The sequence below is a fragment of the Bubalus kerabau genome, chromosome 5, assembly GCF_029407905.1.
Source record: "Bubalus kerabau isolate K-KA32 ecotype Philippines breed swamp buffalo chromosome 5, PCC_UOA_SB_1v2, whole genome shotgun sequence".
Taxonomy (NCBI): Eukaryota; Metazoa; Chordata; class Mammalia; order Artiodactyla; family Bovidae; genus Bubalus; species Bubalus kerabau.
The window spans coordinates 116538099-116561128 of NC_073628.1; the positions used below are offsets into that span (position 1 = coordinate 116538099).

The window sequence follows — 23030 nt, forward strand, 5'->3', positions numbered from 1 at the left end:
GTCAATCCTAATGGAAATCAACCCTGAATAGTTATTGGAAGGACTGATGCTGAAGCTGAAGCCCCAATACTCTGGCTACCTGATGCTAAGAGTTGACTCATTAGAAAAGACCCTGATGCTGGGAAAGATTGAGGGCAGGAGAAGGGAGCAACAGAGGATGAGATGGTTGAATTGCATCATCGACTCGATGGACATGAGTTTGAGGAAACTCATGGGATAGTGAAAGACAGGGGAGCCTGGAGTGCTGCAGTCCATGGGGCCACAAAGAGTTGGACACAACTGAGTGACTGAACAACAACAAAAAAGAAAATGAGCTATCAAACCATCAAAAGATATGGAGGAAACTCAAATTATTACTAAGTGAAAGAACCCAATCTGAAAAGACTACATATCATATGATTCCAACTATATGGCATTTTGGAAAAGGCAAAACTATGGAGACAAGAAAAAGATCAGTGGTTGCCAGGGGAGCAGGAGGTACAAATAGGAAAGACATAGGATTTCTAGGGTCATGAAAGTACTCTTATGATACTGTAATGATGAATATGTCATTATACATCTGTCCAGATACACAGGATGTACAGCACCAAGAGTGAGCCCTAAAGTGAATTATGGACTTTAGGTGATTATGATATATTAATGTACATTCTTGGTTTAAAAAAAAATGTACCATATATACCTTCCTCTCAAGTTGATTATAAAACTTAAAACTGCTCTGCTCTTAAAAAAAAAATTTAAGTCTTAGAAAAAAGAATTAAGTGATTTCTTCATTATATCATCATCCTTCATTCATATTATTCACTGAGGACAATTAAGACATTTATTGATGTCTTGGTGTATGTGTTTCAGGTACTGTTTAAGTCCTTTATGTACATTAACTCCTTTAATATGACATTTCTAACACAGGTACTATTCTCATTTTACACATTAGGAAACTGAGACAGAATAAACTTGACAAAGGTCATCTACCTAGGAAGTGACGGTACTAGCCCTTGAACCCAGGTAGTCCAGCTCATCACCGTTACACTATACTGCTTCTGCTTATTCACTCATTCTATCATTCATTAATTCACAGTTCATCAAATCTTTATTGAGCATGTGGGATATGTCAAGAGCTCTGACAGAAACATTTTCAACAAGGAAGTTCTCAAAACATTTACCTTTCCCAGGAAACTACTGAAGGAAATGCTCCTTCAAAACCAGGAAATGAATAAAAAAGGAAGCTACAGGAGGAGACACTCCAACAAAACAATAAAAGGTGAAGACCTACAATCCAGAAAACAGAAAAATCCAGAAGAAAGGGGAAGAGAATTCCAAGGACAGTGGTAAAACGTAATGCTAGAATGACATCTATGCGAGAGGCTAAGCGAGCAACCAGTCCAGACTAGAGATGAAAAAGGAGGAAGGAAGGTTCCGGAGGGATATTCCTAAAGGAAAAAAAAAGGAAAAATACGGGATTGACTGCATGAGAAGACCTCTATTGGGAAAATTGAGGGAAGAGTTAATAGGAACATAGAAGACCAAGAAAAGTATAAAAGCAAATAGAGAGGCCACTATTAACTTTACGAAAAACAAAATGCTGTACCATGGAATGTAGATTGCATTATTCATGATTACATAGTTTACTCTTTCACTTTTTACCTTTGCCTTGCTTCCCTGTAATCAGAGCAGACTTCCTACTGTACTGACCTGGGTCTTGGCCTTGTGACTTGTTTTAGACAAAGGAAAACAGGGAAATGTGACGCACACTAGTCAAGGAAAGCTTTAAATGTGTTTGTGGGATCTGGCTCTGTCTGCCCCACCCAGGGTCTATCCGCTGGGATGAGATCTCAAATGAGAACAGGTGAAATCAAGATGAACTGAGCACAAACCAGGCTAGTAGAACCCAGCAGAGTCTCAACTGGTTCCAAGCCTTTTGCAACATGAACAATAAATAAATGTTGTTAGCTACTGAAATTTTTCTTTTTTTGCTATAGCAAAAGTTGACTAATACATATAGTACAGCCCAAAGCTCAGCAAACAATATTTACATAGTCATAATAATATAGTTACATTATAACCATATTATAATTGACTATATTACATAATTATACATAATTTGTAACAATAATAAAAACATTGATACAATAGTGATTCAAGAAGAAAACTGAAACTAATAGCTGTGATAATAACTTTGTTAAGAGAGTGAGGAGAGAGAGATGGGACCAGTATCACTGGTCCTCCTTTACTGTAGAGTTACAGTCTTACATTTTCAGTTCCAGATGTCTTTGAAAACATATTACAGGAAAGATGTTGCCTAAAAGTGAGATAATATTAAAGGCTAACCTGTACAGAGAGCTCTCATTTAATACAGAAGTCAATTATCTACTCTACACATTATCTATGATCACTGCATGTCTTCTTCCTAACACTTGCCACCTTTGATTGAAGATGGTCATTGAAATCATCTTTACTGCATTATCACAGAATGAGAAAAATGATTCAAAAAAAGAAAAATGATTCAAAGTGATTAGCAAGTTTTGCTCCTTTTTTTTTTAACAACTATAATTCAGGGACAGTTTAAGCTCAATATGTGAACAGTTTTATTCACAAAACAAATCAATAAGTAATATATTTTACAAAATACTATAGGACCCCTTTAAATAGTGGACCTGCATTGATATAACTGGATTGACCAAGATTTTGACAGTTTTCTAGAAATATAGTTACTGGGCAAAGGACAATATACTTGTTTCATACCTCTTCATCTTTCATATTCACATCCATGTTTTTTGTTTTGATGACTTTGGTTATATGGTCAATGTTGTTTTCCCTGCAGTAATCAAATATGTCTTTGTCTTCTTCCCTAATTGGAGTTAAAAAAAAAAGTTTTTGTGTTAATATGTAACACAGAAAAGTTACATATTTTTAATACAATCTGTTTGCTGTAAACATTAATGGAATCTGTTTTTATAAAGAATTTCCCATGAACAATAGTGGATTTTCAGTAATACAATACATCCAATCTCTGAAAAGCCTAAGGTTCTTAGCAACTATAATTATAGAGAAAAGCTTCATCTGCTTTAACAAGTTACACTAGTACACTAATAAAACATCTTGAGTAGATTTTCTCAATGCTTTTTTTCTCCCCAGTTGCTTTTACACACTGACAGGAACATATATCCTCTGACTCAGAATGTTCAATTGCAGCACTGCAGTGAGAAGGTCATTTTCCATTGCCAGCATAGAGGCAGCAAAGGATCGGAACAAACTTACTACTTCTATTAGAGAAAAACAGAATAAGTTGGTTGCTATCCAAGTTTTTAAAAATTATACACAAATACACACACAACACACACACATACATGCACACCAAAGTAATTTTCTTAAGGGAAAGATAATTACAGCATCATAAAATTTGGAAATCCTTCATGAGATAATACAAATAAAGACTGGGAAGCATACTATACACCCAGTACTACTCTAAGTACGTCAGTGTACTAATTAACTTACTCTTATCCGACAGCTTCACTTCACAGATAAAGACAGAGGTATGGAGACATTATATGATCTGTCAAATAGCATCACATATATCAAAGGTAGAATAAGAGCTAGAACTCACTCAGATCAACTGATTTTGTAGATAGTCCATTTTTCTACTTTTCTATTATATCAAGCCTCATCTTCAACTAGTAAGCTGTAATCTATTGCAGAATCTAAAGCAGAAGTTCTTGACATGAGGTCTATGAGTCCTCTAAAACAGTATACAGAATTATGTGTGCAAATGCATAATACATTTTAATGAATGTGTTGGCAGGGAGCAGGGGGAACAGGCGGATGGGCAGTTTCAATGAGGTCCTCAAAGGATCGGTAATTTGGAATATTAATAATGAAACTGTCCAACATGTGGGCTTAATTTTCCAAACAGGCATAAAAGAATGCAATTTGAGTTCCCAAAATTATAACTAGTATTTTTGATAAATGTAAGGCCATAGCTTCCATTTATCAGAAATTAAAGCATCTGACCATATAAAAAGTCACTTCCCAGTCAGTGGTAATGAACTCATACCACAGTCCTGTGGCGTTTACCATCTAAGGTTTCCTTATGCAGTTGATGTATTTAGTTGAAAACCTACTACATGCAAGGCACTGGGCAAGATTCTGTTTATAGCAGATAACAAGGGTAAGCAAGGAACTCTGTGCTCAGTACATGTGCAGTATAGCTGAAATGATTAAAATCTATACAGTTTAAAACTGTATTTGTTTTCATTTATTTATCTGGCTGCGCTGGCTTGGTTGCAGTACATGTGATCTCTGATCTTTAGCTGTGGCATGCAGGATCTTCCAGTTGCAGAAAGCGAACTCTTCGCGGCAGCATGTGGGATCTAGTTTCCCCACCAGGGATGGAACCGGGGCCGCCTGCATTGGGAGTACGGAGTCTTAGCTGATGGACCACCAGACAAGTTCCCCAAATCTATACACTATTAACATAATGTGAAGCTGGATCTTTGAAAAGGCAGATCAGAATACAGTGGAGAAACAGTCCACCTCAAGCTAGAGAAAATGAGCTAAGTCTCCAGGAAAAAAAATCATGCTTTAAAAAAAAAAGTATCATCTCTGGAAAATGTTCATTTGCAGAAGAGAAAATGCTTTTCCAGATCATTTACTCTGGGCGGGGTAGGGGGGGATAGAGAAGTCTGAGACCAAAACCCCTAAAAGGATAAGTCTGATTTTTTTTAATTAAAGCTTCATATAATACTATTTTAGCTATATTTAACTATCACAAAAAATACTTTCTATGAAAAAAGTGCATTCAGCATTCTGACCTGGGGATACGAGGGGCCTAGTTTCCTTTGATACAGTAACAGAGACCCCTTTAATTCAATAGGCAGCAACTTCAACTGTGAGATAAAGTACTGTGCCATTTTAAGTCATAATAAAAAATACACTTCTCACCAACTGTTTTGAATAGAAAATAATGAGGAGTTGGTGGTGGGGCACAGAAAGGAAAGTATGGAGGATCCTTGGGATATAGGTTACCCTTACCCAATAATACTGGAGGGTTATTCAGAAATGGGAGGACCTTCTGGGTGGCCCTTCTTCCTTAATCCTAAATGGGCATGTACACCTATGCCATAAGCAGTAAGAAAGTAAATAAAATACCAACTTATTTAACATGTTTCTATTGCTTAATATATTCTCAGTGTTTCTTAATATGTATCCTTTATATCAATTATTTTGTTTTGGCATGTGAAGTTTTTGGAGGTCAGGGCATTTTTTTCATCTGTATACCTGCTTATCAACTGTAGTTTATCATTACTAAGTATGTTAGGTACATAGAAGTATTTATAAAATACTTCAGGGTAGAGTACACAATGTAAATTAAATATAAAATGGGAAAGTCAATAAAATCACCATGAATGTGTTACAAAGCTCAGTGACTAATAATAAAAAAAATTAAGTGATACTCTTGGGCTTAGTTTTTAAATAGAGTTATCTAACACCAAGTCATGCATGTTTTGACTAGCGTGCCAGCAACCAAGCTGTCTTTATACAATGTCACCACCTAGTGGTCAAAACGGAGAAACATCAGAAGCAACATCTTTGTGTATCTTGTATCTTGCCCCCAACAAGATTATGTACAGTATACAAATCTTTTTCCCTCTGTATTTCCCAGTTAATTCAGTCTTCCACAGGAAATTTTTCTCTGTACTTACATGAAATGACATGTGCAAACCAAATATGCTGCTAAGTCGCTTCAGTCATGTCCGACTCTGTGTGACCCCATAGACGGCAGCCTACCAGGCTCCCCCGTCCTTGGGATTCTCCAGGCAAGAACACTGGAGTGGGTTGCCATTTCCTTTTCCAATGCATGAAAGTGAAAAGTGAAAGTGAAGTCGCTTAGTCACGTCTGACTCTTAGCGACCCCATGTACTGCAGCCTACCAGGCTCCTCCATCCATGGGATTTTCCAGGCAAGAGTACTGGAGTGGGGTGCCATTGCCTTCTCCAAATATAGCAGAGCCTTAAAAATTGTTAGTGCCCTTCTACATCTTCTCACTTTATCTTCTCTTTTGATGCTTACCAGTTATCTTTCTCCTTTTCTCTGCTGAATGTGATAAAATTATCATATCCATCCTCTACAGATGAGTATGAATTATTTCATGAATACCCCCAAGAATGTCCCACATTATCCAAAGCACAAGACAGCAAGACTTTCTTGAGATTACTCCAAATTTCCTAAAATTGACAGGAAATACATTTATCGGAATGAAAACACACACATGCTTTCTTTGACATTCTTTTGCAATGTAAGGGCACATACTCATGGATGAGAGGGATGATGTTTAAGTACGGTTGTCTTTCATCAGTCACAGGAAGATGAGATTCTTGCTCATGCCTAAAAATGCTATCTCCACCACTTTCTACAAAGACTGCATTTTCCTATCAAAAGACTATTTTAGATAGTTAGGTTTCATGGCAAGCCATCTAAAGTCTATTTACTTTTCACTGACCTTATAGAATTAAAAAGCACACTTACAGGATAAACTCAGATATCTAACTATTTAATAGACACATTCAGTAAATATTTCAACTTATTGTATTTATCAAGCAACTGGCAATCAGACATTAAAACAGTATTCCAATAGATAATTAAAATTTATTGAATGAATGAAAACACAAAGAGGACCTTACACATATACTTTAAAATCAAGATCAGAATTTTATTTTTAAGTAAACTTTCTATTTCAAGACAACTGAAGATTCACATGTAGCTGTAAGAAATAATACAGAGAGCTGGTATTGTTTCCCCAATTTTCCTCAACGGTAGCATAAAAATGGTGCTGGCAAACCTATTCCCAGGAATAGAGATGCAGACAGAGAATGGACATGTGGAAACGGAGGCAAGGAGAGGGTCAGCACTGACTATACACACGGTCAGGTACAAAACAGCAGCGGGAAGCTGCTGTATAGCACAGGGAGCTCAGCCTGGTGCTCTGTGATGACCTGAGGGGAAGGCAGGTGGGAAGGAGGCTCAAGAGAGAGGGGATATATGTATACTTATAGTTGATTCACGCTGCTGTACAGCAGAAACCAACACAACATTGTAAAGCAATTATATTCCAATTAAAATACATTAAAAAAATGGATTGTTATAGTATTTAGATTCTGTTGGATACATCTAAATGAATGTTTATTTTAAAATTCCATTATTTACAAAATGTCAGGAATTATGCCCTTTGCAATTATTTAAACTTTTAAATAAAAATTTTAGATGCTGGGACTTGCCTGGTGGTATAGCAGTGAAGAATCCGCCAGCCAATGCGGGGGACACGGGTTCAATCCTTGGTCCGGGAACTAAGATCCCACATGCCACAGGGCAGTAAGTTTGTGTGCCACAACTAGTGAACCCTCAAGCCGCAATCACTGAAGCCCACACACCCTAGAGCCCAGGCTCCTCAACAAGAGAAGCTACCACCATGAGAAGCCTGCACGCCACAAACAGGCAGCAGACCCACTCGCTGCAGCTAGAGAAAGCCCACATGCAGCAATGAAGACCTAGCACAGCTAAAAAAAGTTATTAAAAAACATTTTAGAAGGTATCCTAAAAATATAAAAGGGAACAGTCTTCCAAAATTCTTGTAGGAACTACGTCAGCAGAGGTTTTTCAAATATCATTGCTCCAACCCAATATTCTATAAAGTAGAGGCCCAAAGCAAGGAATGGGCCACTCAACCGAAGATGAGCAAAGAAGGCATCACAGAAGAGCTGACATTACAACCTGGGCTTGAAGAATATACTGACAAACCAGCTAAGTGACTAAAGGATCTTGAAGAACAGAATAAAAGGAAAAGAAAGTGAAGTCACTCAGTCATGTCCGACTCTTTGCAACCCCATGGACTGTAGCCTGTCAGGCTCCTCCGTCCATGGGGTTTTCCAGGCAAGAATACTGGAGTGGGTTGCCATTTCCTTCTCCAGGGAATCTTCCCGATACAGGGATCAAACCTGGGTCTCCTGCATTGCACCAAGTTGTAACTTTCACCAAGTAATAACTATTTTCTGACTGGGTTACATATGCAGTGTGTTTAGTTCTAGGACCAGAAAATTGTTACAAGCCTCAAATAAAAAGTTCTATTTACTATCTTACATATTTCGATAAGAGTCCCTTCAAATGAAACCACTTACATTTTTAACATATTTTTCTCGTATTTTTTTCAAGCAAACAATAACAAAGAAGAGATCAATGCCCCAGGTACTTCTTATAGATAACTTGTTATACTGGAAAGGTTATTTAGGTATAAATTATATTAAAAAAAAATAACTAGTTACTAAAAATGCATTTTCACCTGTTAAAACCTGCTTAACTCTAAAAAAGTTGATTGAAAATTTCTGATACTTTAAGTGTCCATAAGAAAAATGTAGTTCAGTTCTGATCAATTCCTCTAAAACCAGTGCCCACATCAGAAAAATCTATAGAATCTCTTGGCTATAGAGATGAGTTACATTCTCAACCATTAAGGTAAGTCTAAAATCAATAAAAACAATTAATCTAAGGGAAACATCATCATCAGTATATTGATAAATGAAAGACTACAGTCTCTAATTATACCAGTGAGGCACATTTTTAAAAACACTAAATGGAAAAGAAATTTAATTAAAAAATGTAAACTGAAGATACTCACTATATTAATATAATAACAACTATCAAATTCAATTTCAGTAATTGGAGATTACAATGATTCTTCAAACATCTCAGAAGCTATACAGTGTAGCACTTAAGAGCAGAATTGCTAACCCTGTGACCTTGGGCAAGTAACCTAACCTCTTTGAGCCTCAGTTTCCTCATCTGTAAAACAGGGATATTTACAATACCTACGTCTCATAGGATCATTCTGAAGATTAAGTGGAATAATATATATATATATAACACATGCAGTATGGTTACTAACATATAATAAGTGATCAATATATGTTAGCTGACATTATTACTCGCTTAAGATTTTAGCATATGTTGTAAAGTAGAATCATTTTTCATACTTTTATATAATACTCTCAATCAATTCACCCAACAAATATTAATTGAAGCTTCAAGGAAATAAAATAGGCCAATTGGTTGGAGCAAAGTGAACAACTGGGAAGGGGAAAATTGGCATCAGATGAGATGGTGAGGGGCCCTGCAAGACAGGTTAAGGATTTTAAAATTCTAACCTAAGTGTTATGGGAAATCATTAAAGGTTTTAAGCAGGAAAGGGATTGGGGATTTGATTTATAAATTTGGAGGAGACAGCAAGGGAAGTGAGGAATCCAGTTTGCAAATCATTCTGTAGTGTCCTGGCCAAGAGATGTAGAATAGTGATGTTAATGCAAAAGGTGTGATAGTGGCGATAATGAGAGGCAGATGAATTTGAATTATTTTGAATATGAAGAAACAGAATTTCTGATGTGTTAGAAGATGAGAAAGAGGGTAGACCAATGTCTAGGCCTAGGAATGGCATACTTTACATGATACTGTTAAAAATATTTATCTAATGAATATATAAAATTTTGTATTAGATAAAAATTGAAAAGTAGAACCATGTAAATCATGTAATAATGTCTTTTTTATACAGAATTCAAACTTCAATAAACACCAGCATTTATTAATATATACAATGCAATTAGCAAAGACTTCATAAATTGCAAAGCAATGAAATGAACCAAAATTGCTTGCTTTCAGCATTGAGAGAACAGCTGATAACGATTCATTGAGAAGATGACTGTCTATCACACAAAACTGACATCTTTGCTAACATTTTAAAGATATCTTTCTTTAATATATCTGTAAAGCATTTAATAGAAGAAAACATTTATTTATATTATCTATAATACATATGACTAGCTTTTATTATAATAGACATAGTACATCCATAACTAATGTGTCTTTATACTTGTGAGTGTGTGTGTGTGCGCGCACACACACACACACACACTAAACTTTGTAAGACTTAAGACTAAGTGCCTAGCATTTCAAAGGTACTACATATGGATAAGGATATAAGAAAGAGAGGAGGAAAAGATTAGAAGAAGGAAGAGACAGAAGAAGAACAAAGTGGGGGAAAGGATGAGGGGGAAGGAAAAAGAAAGAAAAGAGGCGGAGAGGAAGAGAAGATGATGGTTTTAGCTGATGAATGACCTCTTGTTCAGAAAGGGCTGTTGATCTGCAAACAGGTGGACTTGCCTATATGCTTGGTTGGCATCATGACACTGAGCACACAGGAGCTAAATAAAGCACTAAGAAAAGGGTGAATATGAGAGCCAGGAGACTCTTACAACAGTTACTGTTTATGTCAAGACCTGCTCGTCCCAAGGGACCCATTTTCACATAATCTATAATTATCTCTTCGCTCTAATCGCCTTGTCATTCCTGAGGCTCTCATGGGCACTGGAAGAGGAAAAGCTCATTAACTAAACCTTTTCTCCTCTCTCCAGCCACCCATGGCTTTTAATTGCTTGGTGTGTTATTATCTAGGAGTGCAACTGGGATCATTTTCATAAGAAAGGGAGGTAGAGAGGAGGAAGGGAGCCATGAGTCCCTGAGGTATGCACCACAGACAAACCTTTGCTTTCTCAATTATTTATGCCAGCTGAGGTTTTACAGGCTGAATAAATCCATAACTCAAGTTCATTCTGAGCAATCACATTCTCAAGGGAGAGTTGCCCACTTGCCTATACACACTTGTGTAGTCCTCAAAGAATAAGCAGAATGTAACAAGACATATGTCATTCAATTTATCACCCATCACCAAAGTGTTAACACAATGTTGATCCTAGGCAACACAGTGAAATAGGGAAGAGTTTCACTACTAACTATCAGGAGAATCTTTTTGGTGCTAACAGCAGTGATATCAGTGGGACAGTATTATCCCAGAGTGACGTAGCCTACTGAAAGCATAAAAATTCAAATACTCAACTTTTTAAGTACAAAATATGTGTAATGCATACTCTGGATGCTTCAGAGTCTTAAACAAATTTGTTAAAAGCTGATAACAATGTGAAGCTTTGAATAAATAACTACATGGAATTTCATACTATTTGGTTTTATAAATCACTTACAATAAAACCATATATGCTGTAGATTTTTCTCCAATCACATCTCTTTCAGGAAAATTTTAGAGTACAATTTATGTATAAGTGACTGGCTTTTACATTAGTTTTATTCCAGTTCATATTTTCACCAGAAACAAAATTAAAGCATAAAATTAGCACTTTATTCTAGTTTTTAAATATATATATATATATACATGTATATATATATACTTACAGTCTACCACTTTAGACTCAGGTCTAGAGAGCAACTAATGAAAAAATATTTCTAAAATATTTTCAGAATCTATTATAGTTTAAAATTTTTAACTTTATAAGTCAATGATGAAAGCATCTCTTTAGAATTCTACAGGCTTTTGTGTCTGACCACTGCAGTGACCTCTGGTATTTTCTGCCAAAACAGTTCATTTGTCTCACAGAACAACTAATCAATTCCAGAGCCCATCAATCATTTCAGTTGTATACTGGTCTGGTCTTGCTTAGAGAAGGTCCAGATGGCTGCCTGTGTAAGTGGGATTAATAAAATTCTGACAGATTACGTAGCATCAAACTACAGAATATAACCAGGAAGATCAAATCTTATTGCAGGGTGGGTTGGATATTGTACACGTTTCATTTGTTGTATTTTTAAATCATGCCCTAATTTCTCACTTTTTGTGCCAACTTCTAGGTAAAACCCTCTCAGTTATACAAGTCACTGAAAGTGATTACTTGTTAGTGAGTCAGTATATGCATTGCAGAAGCATTTGACTCTTTGCAAAGCCTTATACTTATTAACCAGAGCTTTTTCTGCCAGTCTGTAGTTTAAATGGGGAGAAGGCAATGGCACCCCACTCCAGTACTGTTGCCCGGAAAATCCCATGGATGGAGGAGCCTGGTAGGCTGCAGTCCATGGGATAGCTAAGAGTCAGACACGACTGAGCGACTTCACTTTCACTTTCCACTTTCATGCACTGGAGAAGGAAATGGCAACCCACTCCAGTGTTCTTGTCTGGGGAATCCCATGGACGGAGAAGCCTGGTAGGCTGCCGTCCATGGGGCCGCACGGAGCCGGACACGACTGAAGCGACTTAGCAGCAGCGGCAGCAGCAGCAGTTTAAATGAAACACAACTGATCTCAAGACTAGAGTAACCGTGAGTCACAAGACCTGTTACTCTCTTGTTTCTATAGTTCCAAACACAGCTCTCTCCCTTCCTGGTTTGTCATTTTCTTCTGCAAAAGCAAAGGACCTGTACCTAACTCCACAGTTAGGTCCTGACATGTGTTTTTGGCTCCTGCCATCAGTCCTGTGCCCTGGATCTCTCCTGGGGGGACTCTATGTTCACAACAATACGAATAAAACTAATAGTTACAAAGTAACCTATTTTGTGCCACATGCTATTCTAGGATGCCCTGTATAAATATTCATATAATCCACAAAAATGCCATATGAGAAAGGTAGTATAATCATCCCCATTTTAGAGATAAATACCTTGTCCAAGGTCACAGAGCTAAAAAGAGATGGAACCAGCATTTGAATTCCAGCAATTTGGTTCCATAACTTTTTGTACTTAATTAGCCTCACCTTATATCCCCTCCATTATACCACAGAACAATGAACTAGCTTCAGAATGAGAAACTGGTTTCAGGGCTGTGAAATATTAACACAGAGATCTGTACCTTTGACATTATATTGTCATTTTCTGTGACAGAGTGGAAATAAAGGTCAGAACCAAAACAGGCAGGGAGCAAGCTCAGAACTGGCCCCAGTGGCCCTTGGCTCAGAAACATTTACAATAAAACTAAAATGGGCCCTTATAATCTACAATCTACAATAAACTATTTTTGTCAGGAAACTGCCACAACATTGGAGACCAAGCCTTAGTAAATGGATTCATTAGATAATGATTTTCCTAATCTTCAAAAATTTGGGGAAAAATTAGAAGTTTATATATTAAAGTACTCAAAAACACATTCAAAATACATTTTAATGTTCCTTTAAAAAACCAATGGTCCAAAAGAAAAAAAAACAATGGTTCTATAGAAGAAAGCTTTTCCTTTCATGCAAGATTATCATTTGATGTTTCTAAAACTATAAAAGGACTCCTCCTGTCACTTTTACCTCAGTTGAACATAATTCTGCCAAGAAACCAATTAATCTCAATTAAAGAAAAATTTTCTCTTGGAAAAATAAAACACCAGATAATAAATTTCACCAAAGTACAAGCAAAATTTGACTCTATAAACTTCAACAAGTAGCCTGTTTTTATTGTTGCAACTGCATTTTTTTAAATTTATTTTAATTAGAGGCTAGTTACTTTTCAATATTGTGGTGGTTTTTGGCATACATTGACACGAATCTGCCATGAGTGTACATGTGTCCCCCATCCTGAACCCCCTCCCACCTCCCTCCCCATCCCATCCCTCAGGGTTGTCCCAGTGCACTGGCTTTGAGTGCCCTGTTTCATGCATCGAACTTGGACTGGTGGTCTATTTCACATATGGTAATAAACATGTTTCAATGCTATTCTCTCAAATCATCCCACCCTTGCCTTCTCCCACAGAGTCCAAAAGTTTGTTCTTTACTGTGTCTCTTTTGCTGTCTCGTATATAGGGTCATCATTACCATCTTTCAAAATCCATATATATGTGTTAATATACTGTATTGGTGTTTTTCTTTCTGACTTACTTCACTCTGTATAACAGGCTCCAGTTTCATCCACCTCATTAGAACTGATTCAAATGTGTTCTTTTTAATAGCTGAGTAATATTCCATTGTGTATATGTACCACAGCTTTCTTTTTTTGTTTGTTTGTTTTTAAATTTTATTTTATTTTTAAACTTTACAAAATTGTATTAGTTTTGCCAAATATCAAAATGAATCCGCCACAGGTATACATGTGTTCCCCATCCTGAACCCTCCTCCCTCCTCCCTCCCCATACCATCCCTCTGGGTCGTCCCAGTGCACTAGCCCCAAGCATCCAGTATCGTGCATCGAACCTGGACTGGCAACTCGTTTCATACATGATATTTTACATGTTTCAATGCCATTCTCCCAAATCTTCCCACCCTCTCCTTCTCCCACAGAGTCCATAAGACTGTTCTATACATCAGTGTCTCTTTTGCTGTCTCGTACCACAGCTTTCTTATCCATTTGTCTGCTGGTGGACATCTAGGTTGCTTCCATGGCCTGGCTATTATAAACAGTGCTGCGATGAACACTGGGGTACACGTGTCTCTTTCAATTCTTGTTTCCTTGATGTGTATGCCTAGCAGTGGGATTGCTGGGTCATAAGGCAGTTCTATTTCCAGTTTTTTAAGGAATCTCCACACTGCTCTTCATAGTGGCTGTAACTAGTTTGCATTCCCACCAACAATGTAAGACAAAGATGTCATTAAAAAAAGAAAACTACAGGTCATTATCACTGGTGAACACAGATGCAAAAATCCTCAATAAAATTCTAGCAACCAGAATCCAACAACATATTAAAAAGATCATACATCATGACCAAGTGGGCTTTATCCCAGGGATGCAAGGATTCTTTAATATTCGCAAATCAATGTGATAGACCACATTAACAAATTGAAAGATAAAAACTATATGATTATCTCAATGGATGCAGAGAAAGCCTTTGACAAAATTCAACATCCATTTATGATAAAAACCCTCCAAAAATCAGGCATAGAAGGAACATACCTCAACATAATAAAAGCCATATATGATAAACCCACAGCAAACATTATCTTCAGTGGCAAAAAATTGAAAGCGTATCCCCTAAAGTCAGGAATAAGACGAAGATGCCCACTCTCACCATTACTATTCAACGTAGTTTTGGAAGTTTTAGCCACAACAATCAGAGAAGAAAAAGAAAGAAAAGGAATCCAGATTGGAAAAGAAGTAAAACCCTCACTGTTTGCAGATGACATGATCCTCTACATAGAAAATCATGAAGACACTACCAGGAAATTACTAGAGCTAATCAATGAATATAGTAAAGTTACAGGATATAAAATTAATACACAGAAATCCCTTGCATTCCTGTACACTAACAATGAGAAAACAGAAAGAAAATCAAGGAAGCAATTCCATTCACCATTGTGATGAAAAGAATAAAACACTTAGGAATAAGTCTACCTAAAGAAACAAAAGACCTACATATAGAAAACTACAAAACACTGATGAAGGAAATCAAAGAAATTCTTATACTGAACAAACAATAGGGACTACTCTAGTCCTTTAATGGAGTAACCCAATGTTTTAGTATATAGTAGTTTTTATCATAATCTACTTTGTTATACTGGAATTCTGTTACATTATAGGATAAATTCTCTAAAATCAGAATATGACTAGTTTCTGTGATTTCTGATCTGCTGTAGTAGTAACAAAATTACTGTTTATAATTAAAAGGAAGGCTTTCAATGGCTCTCTCACACTCATATTCCTTACTGTTTCGTATCTTAACAATATGTTCCAGAATACAAAGATTTAAATCCTATCATAAAAAGACTAATACTTAGATAACAATGAAATAAGGCCAGACTAAAACTTTTGCCAATGACAGAGGTTCATATTTCACTCAATTAATCAGTAAGGTTTATTAAACATACTCAAATGTAGATGCCAAAAATACCAAAAACAACTATTCAAAAATGAAGAAGCTCAGCAGCACAAATACCCACAATGTTTTGTCTCATTTAGACTCATATAATAGATGTGTGCTGAGTTGAATTAAAATGTCTACTTTTTGAAAATAAAGCTACATTATTTTATCATTGCTTCTCATGATCAAAATTCTAAATACTGACTTAAATCTAAGAGTCACTTCTGTAGGAATTAGGCAGAGGATAGGCAGGTAGGTTAACTTTTCCAGTTCAGTTTAACTCTATCTTAGGAATATGGCACCCCACTCCAGTACTCTTGCCTAGAAAATCCCATGGACGGAGGAGCCTGGTAGGCTGTAGTCCATGGGGTTGCGAAGAGTCGGGACACGACTGAGCAACTTCACTTTCACTTTTCACTTTCATGCATTGGAGAAGGAAATGGCAACCCACTCCAGTGTTCTTGCCTGGAGAATCCCAGGGACAGGGGAGTCTGGTGGGCTACCGTCCTATGGGGTCACACAGAGTCGGACACGACTGAAGTGACTTAGCAGCAGCAGGAATATTCTAATTACCCATATATCTACTCTCACATCAATTGGAGTACATTTGATTGCTTTCTGTTCTGCAGAGCTACTGTGATCAGTCATGTCACTAGATATTATGAAAGAAACTGTATTCAATGTGTCATGTTGAAAAACACTAGAGTCTGGGAGCCCTTAAAGAAGTCAGTATACAAAATAAAAATCACTATTTATAGATAAGTGATTGATATTATTAGAAAGTTAAATATAGTGATTAAAAAAAAAAGTTTAGAAACGATATCCATTTTATTATCTGACTAGGAAAGTGGCCTGTACATTTCTTTAGAAGAAGAGGTGAGGATGGGCATGTCACAGGAAACCAAACCAGCAGCTCTGCACTTTATGATGGGTGTGAGTACAGTCACCAAACTCTCAGCTCTGCGGGGGAAGGAGCTGTGGATACCTCCCAAGCTCTGGACACTTTTACTCTGTACCTACTAAGTTCTTGGAACTTCCCCAGTTACTGAGAATACCCAGATGGATAAAAGACTATGTGTGCTCTCTGAAGACTAAAAGTCCAGCAGAAAGGATAAATTTTTTTAAAGTATAATCCAATGCAGCATAATGTCATAAATGTTACAACAAAGGCGTGAACAAAAGACGACGCTCACACAGAGAAAGAATGACTAACCATCCCTCCTAGAAAAATGACTCTTCAGGATTTACTGACTTAATTTGAACATTTAATAAACTTTGATTAGTAGGGTTAAGGTTATAATATGCCATTTTTTTAGAAGCTCTAAGTACAGAATATACAAATTAAGAACCCCCAAAACATGTTCTGAATCTATAAGGGTTAAGGGAAAGAAGGTGTTAAACTCTGAAAATGTTTTCTTCAACTGTGCTTCTTCAAAGTTGTAGGGGCTTCTCAGTGTCCTCAGAGTACCTCAAAGGAATCATGGTGGCAAATATACTCCAGGTCAGTAGCGTTCTTAAAAGGTTATCTTTATCCCCCTCAAATCTCCAACAGGCTTCCACTATCTCATCCCAAACAAACATTTAGTCTAAGTAAAAACAACGTGCTTGCTATGCAAATACATTCAAGACAGGACCCCTAGTTTTGAATCTGGTCATTAACCAGAACTATGAGCATTTAAAGTTTTTGATTCATAGGGGTATCAATAGCTTTCCTTCTACCTGGGAATTCTTATTGTTACTTCTTTATGTGGTGAATAATGTCAACAGCTCTTTTGAAAGAGTGAAGCATAAAATTTTGGTACAATTTCCTCTTCATTCTCTGAAGATAGATATTTCCCTTCAATTTAGGCAAACTCAATTTCCACGTGAAAATTACAGCTCATTTATTTCATGTTAATAAGTAAGAAAAGTAAAGTTCAGATAATGCAGAAAGGGTAAGAGCATCAGAAGTTCCAGTTTTGTGTTTTTGCTTATAAAGCAACAATCTTAGAAGAATATGTCACCTGCTTTAAGGCAGGACCAAATCCTTTTCCTGATTTATACAGTGTTTAAAGAAAATGATTGTCCAAGAAATTTCATACATAACATATAAAATTTGAAACCTTTGTTAAATAATACAAAATGACCTTTAAAAATGTTTAAATTTTGGTAAAAAATACATAGCATAAATTTATCATCTTTACCGCCTCTAAGTGTACAGCTTAGTCGTGTTAAGTGTATTCACATGGTTGTGCAACCAGTGTCCAGAAGTTTTTTATCTTGTAAAACTAGAACTCTACACCCATTTAATAAACAACTCCACATTTTTGACACCCTCCAGCTCCTGACAACCATGATTCTATGAATTTGACCGCTCTTGATACCTCATACAGTAGAATCATACAGTATTTATCCTTTTGTGACTGGCTTATTTCACTCAGCACAGTGACCTCAAGGTTCATCCACGTTCTAGCATGTGTCAGATTTTCCTTCCTTTTTAAGGCTGAATAATATTCCATTATCTGTAATACCACATTTTGTGTATCCATTCATCATCAATGGACAATTAGGTGCCTTCTTCCTTTTGCTATTGTGAACAGTGCTGCTATGAACATGGGTATGCAAATATATCTTTGAAATTCAGTTTTCAATCCTTGTGGCTACAGAACCAGAAATAATTGCTGGATCATATGGTAATTCTTTGTTTAATTTTCTGAGGAGCCTCCCTACTGTTCTCCATAGTGTGCCATTTTACACTCCAAAATGATTTTTAACTTAAAACTAGAGTAAATAAACTACAAAAATTAAAGCATTCAAAAGAAATAATGATATTTTGAGGAAAACTAATAAGAACAACAACCAAAATCCATAGCTTTAGATTTGAGACACAAAACCTTGCCCTATGAACTACTTATGTGGGAGAAAGGTTATTATTTGACACTGATTCAGACACAGATTTTTTAAATGACACACATAAAAATTTATTTCCTGCCATTTATTATCCTTCGAGAGATAACACCAAATCTGTTTCATGTTAAGAAAAAGTTCTTCAAATGAAAGTTTTAAGGATTAAATGAACACACACACACATATATGCACATACACATATATGTACATACTCCTATTATTAAAGACAAGAAGAGAATTTACCTGATGATTTCTTCGTGATACAGAGAACTAACAACTGGCCCACCAAATCCCATATTTGCTTCTTTTCCTTTCTTCTCTGGTGACTGTAGAGGGGAGAAGGGGAGAGAGGTAGAAAAAGACACATGAATTAAAGCAATGTGCATTTACAGCAGTTACAAACTAATACTCTGCTAAGGAACACTAAGTATTTGATGATCCACCATTTCTCCAAGTCCCTAAGTGAAAATTTTAGGGTGGCATCACAAGGCAAGAGGACGCTTAGGTCATGAACGAATACCCCCTAGAAAGCTAAGGTTATTCCACTGCTGCCTTCTGGAGCCACCTAAAAGCCATTCCCCTAGCTGATTATGTTAGCTATTTCCACTATAAAAAAACACAGGCATTCAGTGTGGAAAAATGAAAACAAATACGGAATATAAATACCAGACCTGAATGTGATCAGGAAAATCATATCTAAATTAACAAAATGAAAGTTCCCAAATAAGAAACTAAGCTGGAATAAAAGTTAAAATTTAACCATAAAAAATTAAAAAAATATTTTTAGTTGGCAAGAAGGGAGAGCGGAAAGAAGGTTGAGATCTAAAAAAAAAAAAAAAGTAAACGTATGGAAACACTTTCCAAAATCAAGTTTTAGTAGGCTCTGTTCCTCTGTGTTCTCAAAAAGCAGAAAGTTAAGATAAACTTGAAAATAAGATTCTTCCAAAACATGTATAAAGAAAGCTGAGCACAGAAGAATTGATGCTTCTGAACTTTGGTGTTGGAGAGGACTCTTGAGAGTCCCTTGGACTGCAAGGAGATCCAACCACAGTCCATCCTAAAGGAGATCAGTCCTGGGTGTTCACTGGAAGGACTCATGTTGAAGCTGAAACTCCAATACTTTGGCAACCTCATGCTAAGAGCTGACTCACTGGAAAAGACCCTGATGCTGGAAAAGATTGAGGGCGGGAGGAAAAGGGGACAACAGAGGATGAGATGGTTGGATGGTATCACCTACTCAATGGACATGGGTTTGGGTGGACTCCAGAGTTGGTGATGGACAGGGAGGTCTGGCGTGCTACGGTTCATGGGGTCGCAAAGAGTCAGACACAACTGAACGACTGAACTGAAAACATGTATGTGGAAGCAGTGAACTTGGATGTTGTAATATTATTGTCTGAAAGATCAAACTACAACCTGTTCAAAAGCCCACATCTCTTGCAATACTTAAAGGTTTTAGGCAGGACACCTAACAAAAATTAAAACTCTGAACAAAAGTATCATCTTAGAGTTAAAATTAAATACTTCTATTATTTGACTATAAAAATAGTTTCGCCTCTGAAAACTATAGACAGTTACCGTAAACATGTTTCCCCCCACCACCCTTACTTTAAAGAAGGGGTTTTGCTTTATTGCTGTTACTTTTTTATATGTTTGTTTCTTTTGGTCTGTGAATCACAGCACTGAGAAAAAGATCCTGGAAGCAGTGTATTCTGTCAGTTCTTAACATCATTAGGGGAACTAAAGTTTTAAGAAATGGTGGAAATTGTTGAGATGAAAGTGTCAGTTATCAACTTAGGACAGAAACAAAAGTATAGTATCATAAACAACAACTACCATCATGATTAAATAATAAAGTATATAAAATACAATAGCCTGATGCTGGCAAAAAAAAAGGAAGCACAAAGCAAATTTCAGTTCCCCCTCTTCTCTGAGGATCATTTTTGGAGAATAAATGCTGCAAAGAATTTTCAGGATAGAGAATGTTTTCCCTTATACTAAAATAGTATAGTCCAAAGGGAGAATTTATTTAATCCAATTACATTCTAAATACATACTCTATTAGAAGAATGAAGTTGAAACATAAACTTAGATGCTTGCTAAAAGAATAACAAAATTGGAAATGAGAAAATTGGATACCAAAGGAAAAAGAGACAGAATTAAGTATAGAGTGTAATTTAACATGTCTGTTCTATAAAAGACACTGTTCAGTTCAGTCACTCAGTCGTGTCCGACTCTTTGTGACCCCATGAACCGCAGCATGCTAGGCCTCCCTGTCCATCACCAACTCCCGGAGTTCACCCAAACCCATGTCCACTGCGTCGGTGATGCCATCCAACCATCTCATCCTCTGTCATCCCCTTCTCCTCCTGCCCTCAATCTTTCCCAGCATCAGGGTCTTTTCAAATGAGTCAGCTCTTCACATCAGGTGGCCAAAATATTGGAGTTTCAGCTTCAACATCAGTCCTTCCAACGAACAGCCAGGCCTGATCTCCTTTAGGATGGACTGGTTGGATGTCCTTGCAGTCCAAGGGACTCAAAAGAGTCTTCTCCAACACCACAGTTCAAAAGCATCAATTCTTCAGCGTTCAGCTTTCTTCACAGTCCAACTCTCACATCCATACATGACCACAGGAAAAACCATAGCCTTGAATAGACAGACCTTTGTTGACAAAGGATGTCTCTGCTTTTTAATATGCTGTCTAGGTTGGTCATAACTTTCCTTCCAAGGAGTAAGCGTCTTTTAATTTCATGGCTGCAGTCACCATCTATAGTGATTTTGGAGGCCATAAAAATAAGGTCTGCCACTGTTTCCCCATCTATTTGCCATGAAGTGATGGGACTGGATGCCATGATCTTCGTTTTCTGAATGTAGAGCTTTAAGCCAACTTTTTCACTCTCCACTTTCACTTTCATCAAGAGGCTCTTTAGTTCGTCACTTTCTGCCATAAGGATGTGTCATCTGCATATCTGAGGTTATTGATATTTCTCCTGGCAATCTTGATTCCAGCTTGTGCTTCTTCCAGCCCAGCGTTTCTCATGATGTTCTCTGCATATAAGTTAAATAAACAGGGTGACAATATACAGTCTTGATGTACTCCTTTTCCTATTTGGAACCAGTCTGTTGTTCCATGTCCAATTCTAACTGTTGCTTCCTGACCTGCATACAGATTTCTCAAGAGGCAGGTCAGGTGGTCTGGTATTCCCATCTCTTTCATGATCGTACATACAGAATACCTTAAACATAATCCCTCCCCAAAAAAACCTGTTAGATGTAATGAACGAATCCAGAAAAGTTGCAGGGTACAAAATAAACACACCAAAATCATGTCATGTCTGAGTAAGACAAAAAATTTAAAAGTTTTCTAATATTAAAAAGTGATGAGTGCTATAGAAAAAAATTAGTTTGGGGAAGATAGTTAGAATTTTAAATAAGATGGTCTGTGACGGTCTCACTGAGAAGGTCATTTCAGTAAAGACATAAAGGAAGTAAACAAGTGAGTCCTGCAGTTATCTAGCAGAAACTGTTGCAGGAATATGGAACAGCTATTGCAAAGCCCCTGTGGTGAAGGTATGCTTAAAATGTTAGAGAACTTAGGTGTTTATGTCCTTTGCTGCTGCTGCTAAGTCTCTTGGGTCGTGTCCAACTCTGTGCGACCCCATAGTCGGCAGCCCACCAGGCTCCCCCATCCTTGGGATTCTCCAGGCAAGAACACTGGAGTGGGTTGCCATTTCTTTCTCCAATGCATGAAACTGAAAAGTTAAAGTGAAGTCGCTCAGTCATGTCTGACTCTTAGCGACCCCATGGACTGCAGCCTACCAGGCTCCTCCGTCCATGGGATTTTCCAGGCAAGAGTACTGGAGTGGGGTGCCATCGCCTTCTCCGTATGTCCTTTGCTAGAGGTAATTAATGTATTTTAGGGGCAAGACTAGAAGCAAAAACACACAGTTGTTCACAATACAATCAGTTTTTATCTGTGTCATTCACTGAAACTCTTAATGCAGGCAAATTAGAATAGATACCCATGGTTTGCTTGGCAATTATTTGCTGTGAAAATATTAGGGATTATATGGTATTGGAAAAGGATCAGTATATTTCTTTTTTACATAGTTAATAGCCTTTACTTTTTAGAGTAGTTTTAGGTTTAAAGAAAAATAAGCAGCAGGTACAGAGAGTTCCCATATACCTCTCTCCCCAACTTTCCCCTATTATTAACATCTTACAATAGTGTAGTACATTTGTCATGAAAGATGGGTCAATTTTAATACATTGTTATCCGTTAAAATAAAAAAATAAGTTAAATAAAAAGTTAAAATAATAAGGGGCTTCCCCTTGTGCTCATCTGGTAAAGAATTCGCCTGCAGTGTGGGAGACCTAGGTTTGATCCCTCGGTTGGGAAGATCCCCTGGAGGAGGAAATGACAACCCACTCCAGTATTCTGGCCTGGAGAATTCCATGGACTGTAGAGTCCATGGGGTCACAAAGAGTTGGACACAAA

At 37.0% G+C, this 23030-nt stretch overlaps 1 protein-coding gene across 2 annotated transcripts in view; it reads right to left on the reverse strand.

Annotated features, from left to right (window-relative positions):
• Positions 1-23030, reverse strand: part of ACBD6 (acyl-CoA binding domain containing 6) — a 202588-nt gene that overhangs the window by 116792 nt on the left and 62766 nt on the right. For both annotated transcript variants that reach the window (XM_055582860.1, XM_055582861.1), the window contains exons 4-5: positions 18775-18857; positions 2740-2845 (exon numbers count right to left, since the gene is read on the reverse strand). In XM_055582860.1, coding sequence (XP_055438835.1) covers positions 2740-2845; positions 18775-18857 — 189 coding nt within the window. The remainder of the gene's footprint in view (positions 1-2739; positions 2846-18774; positions 18858-23030) is intronic.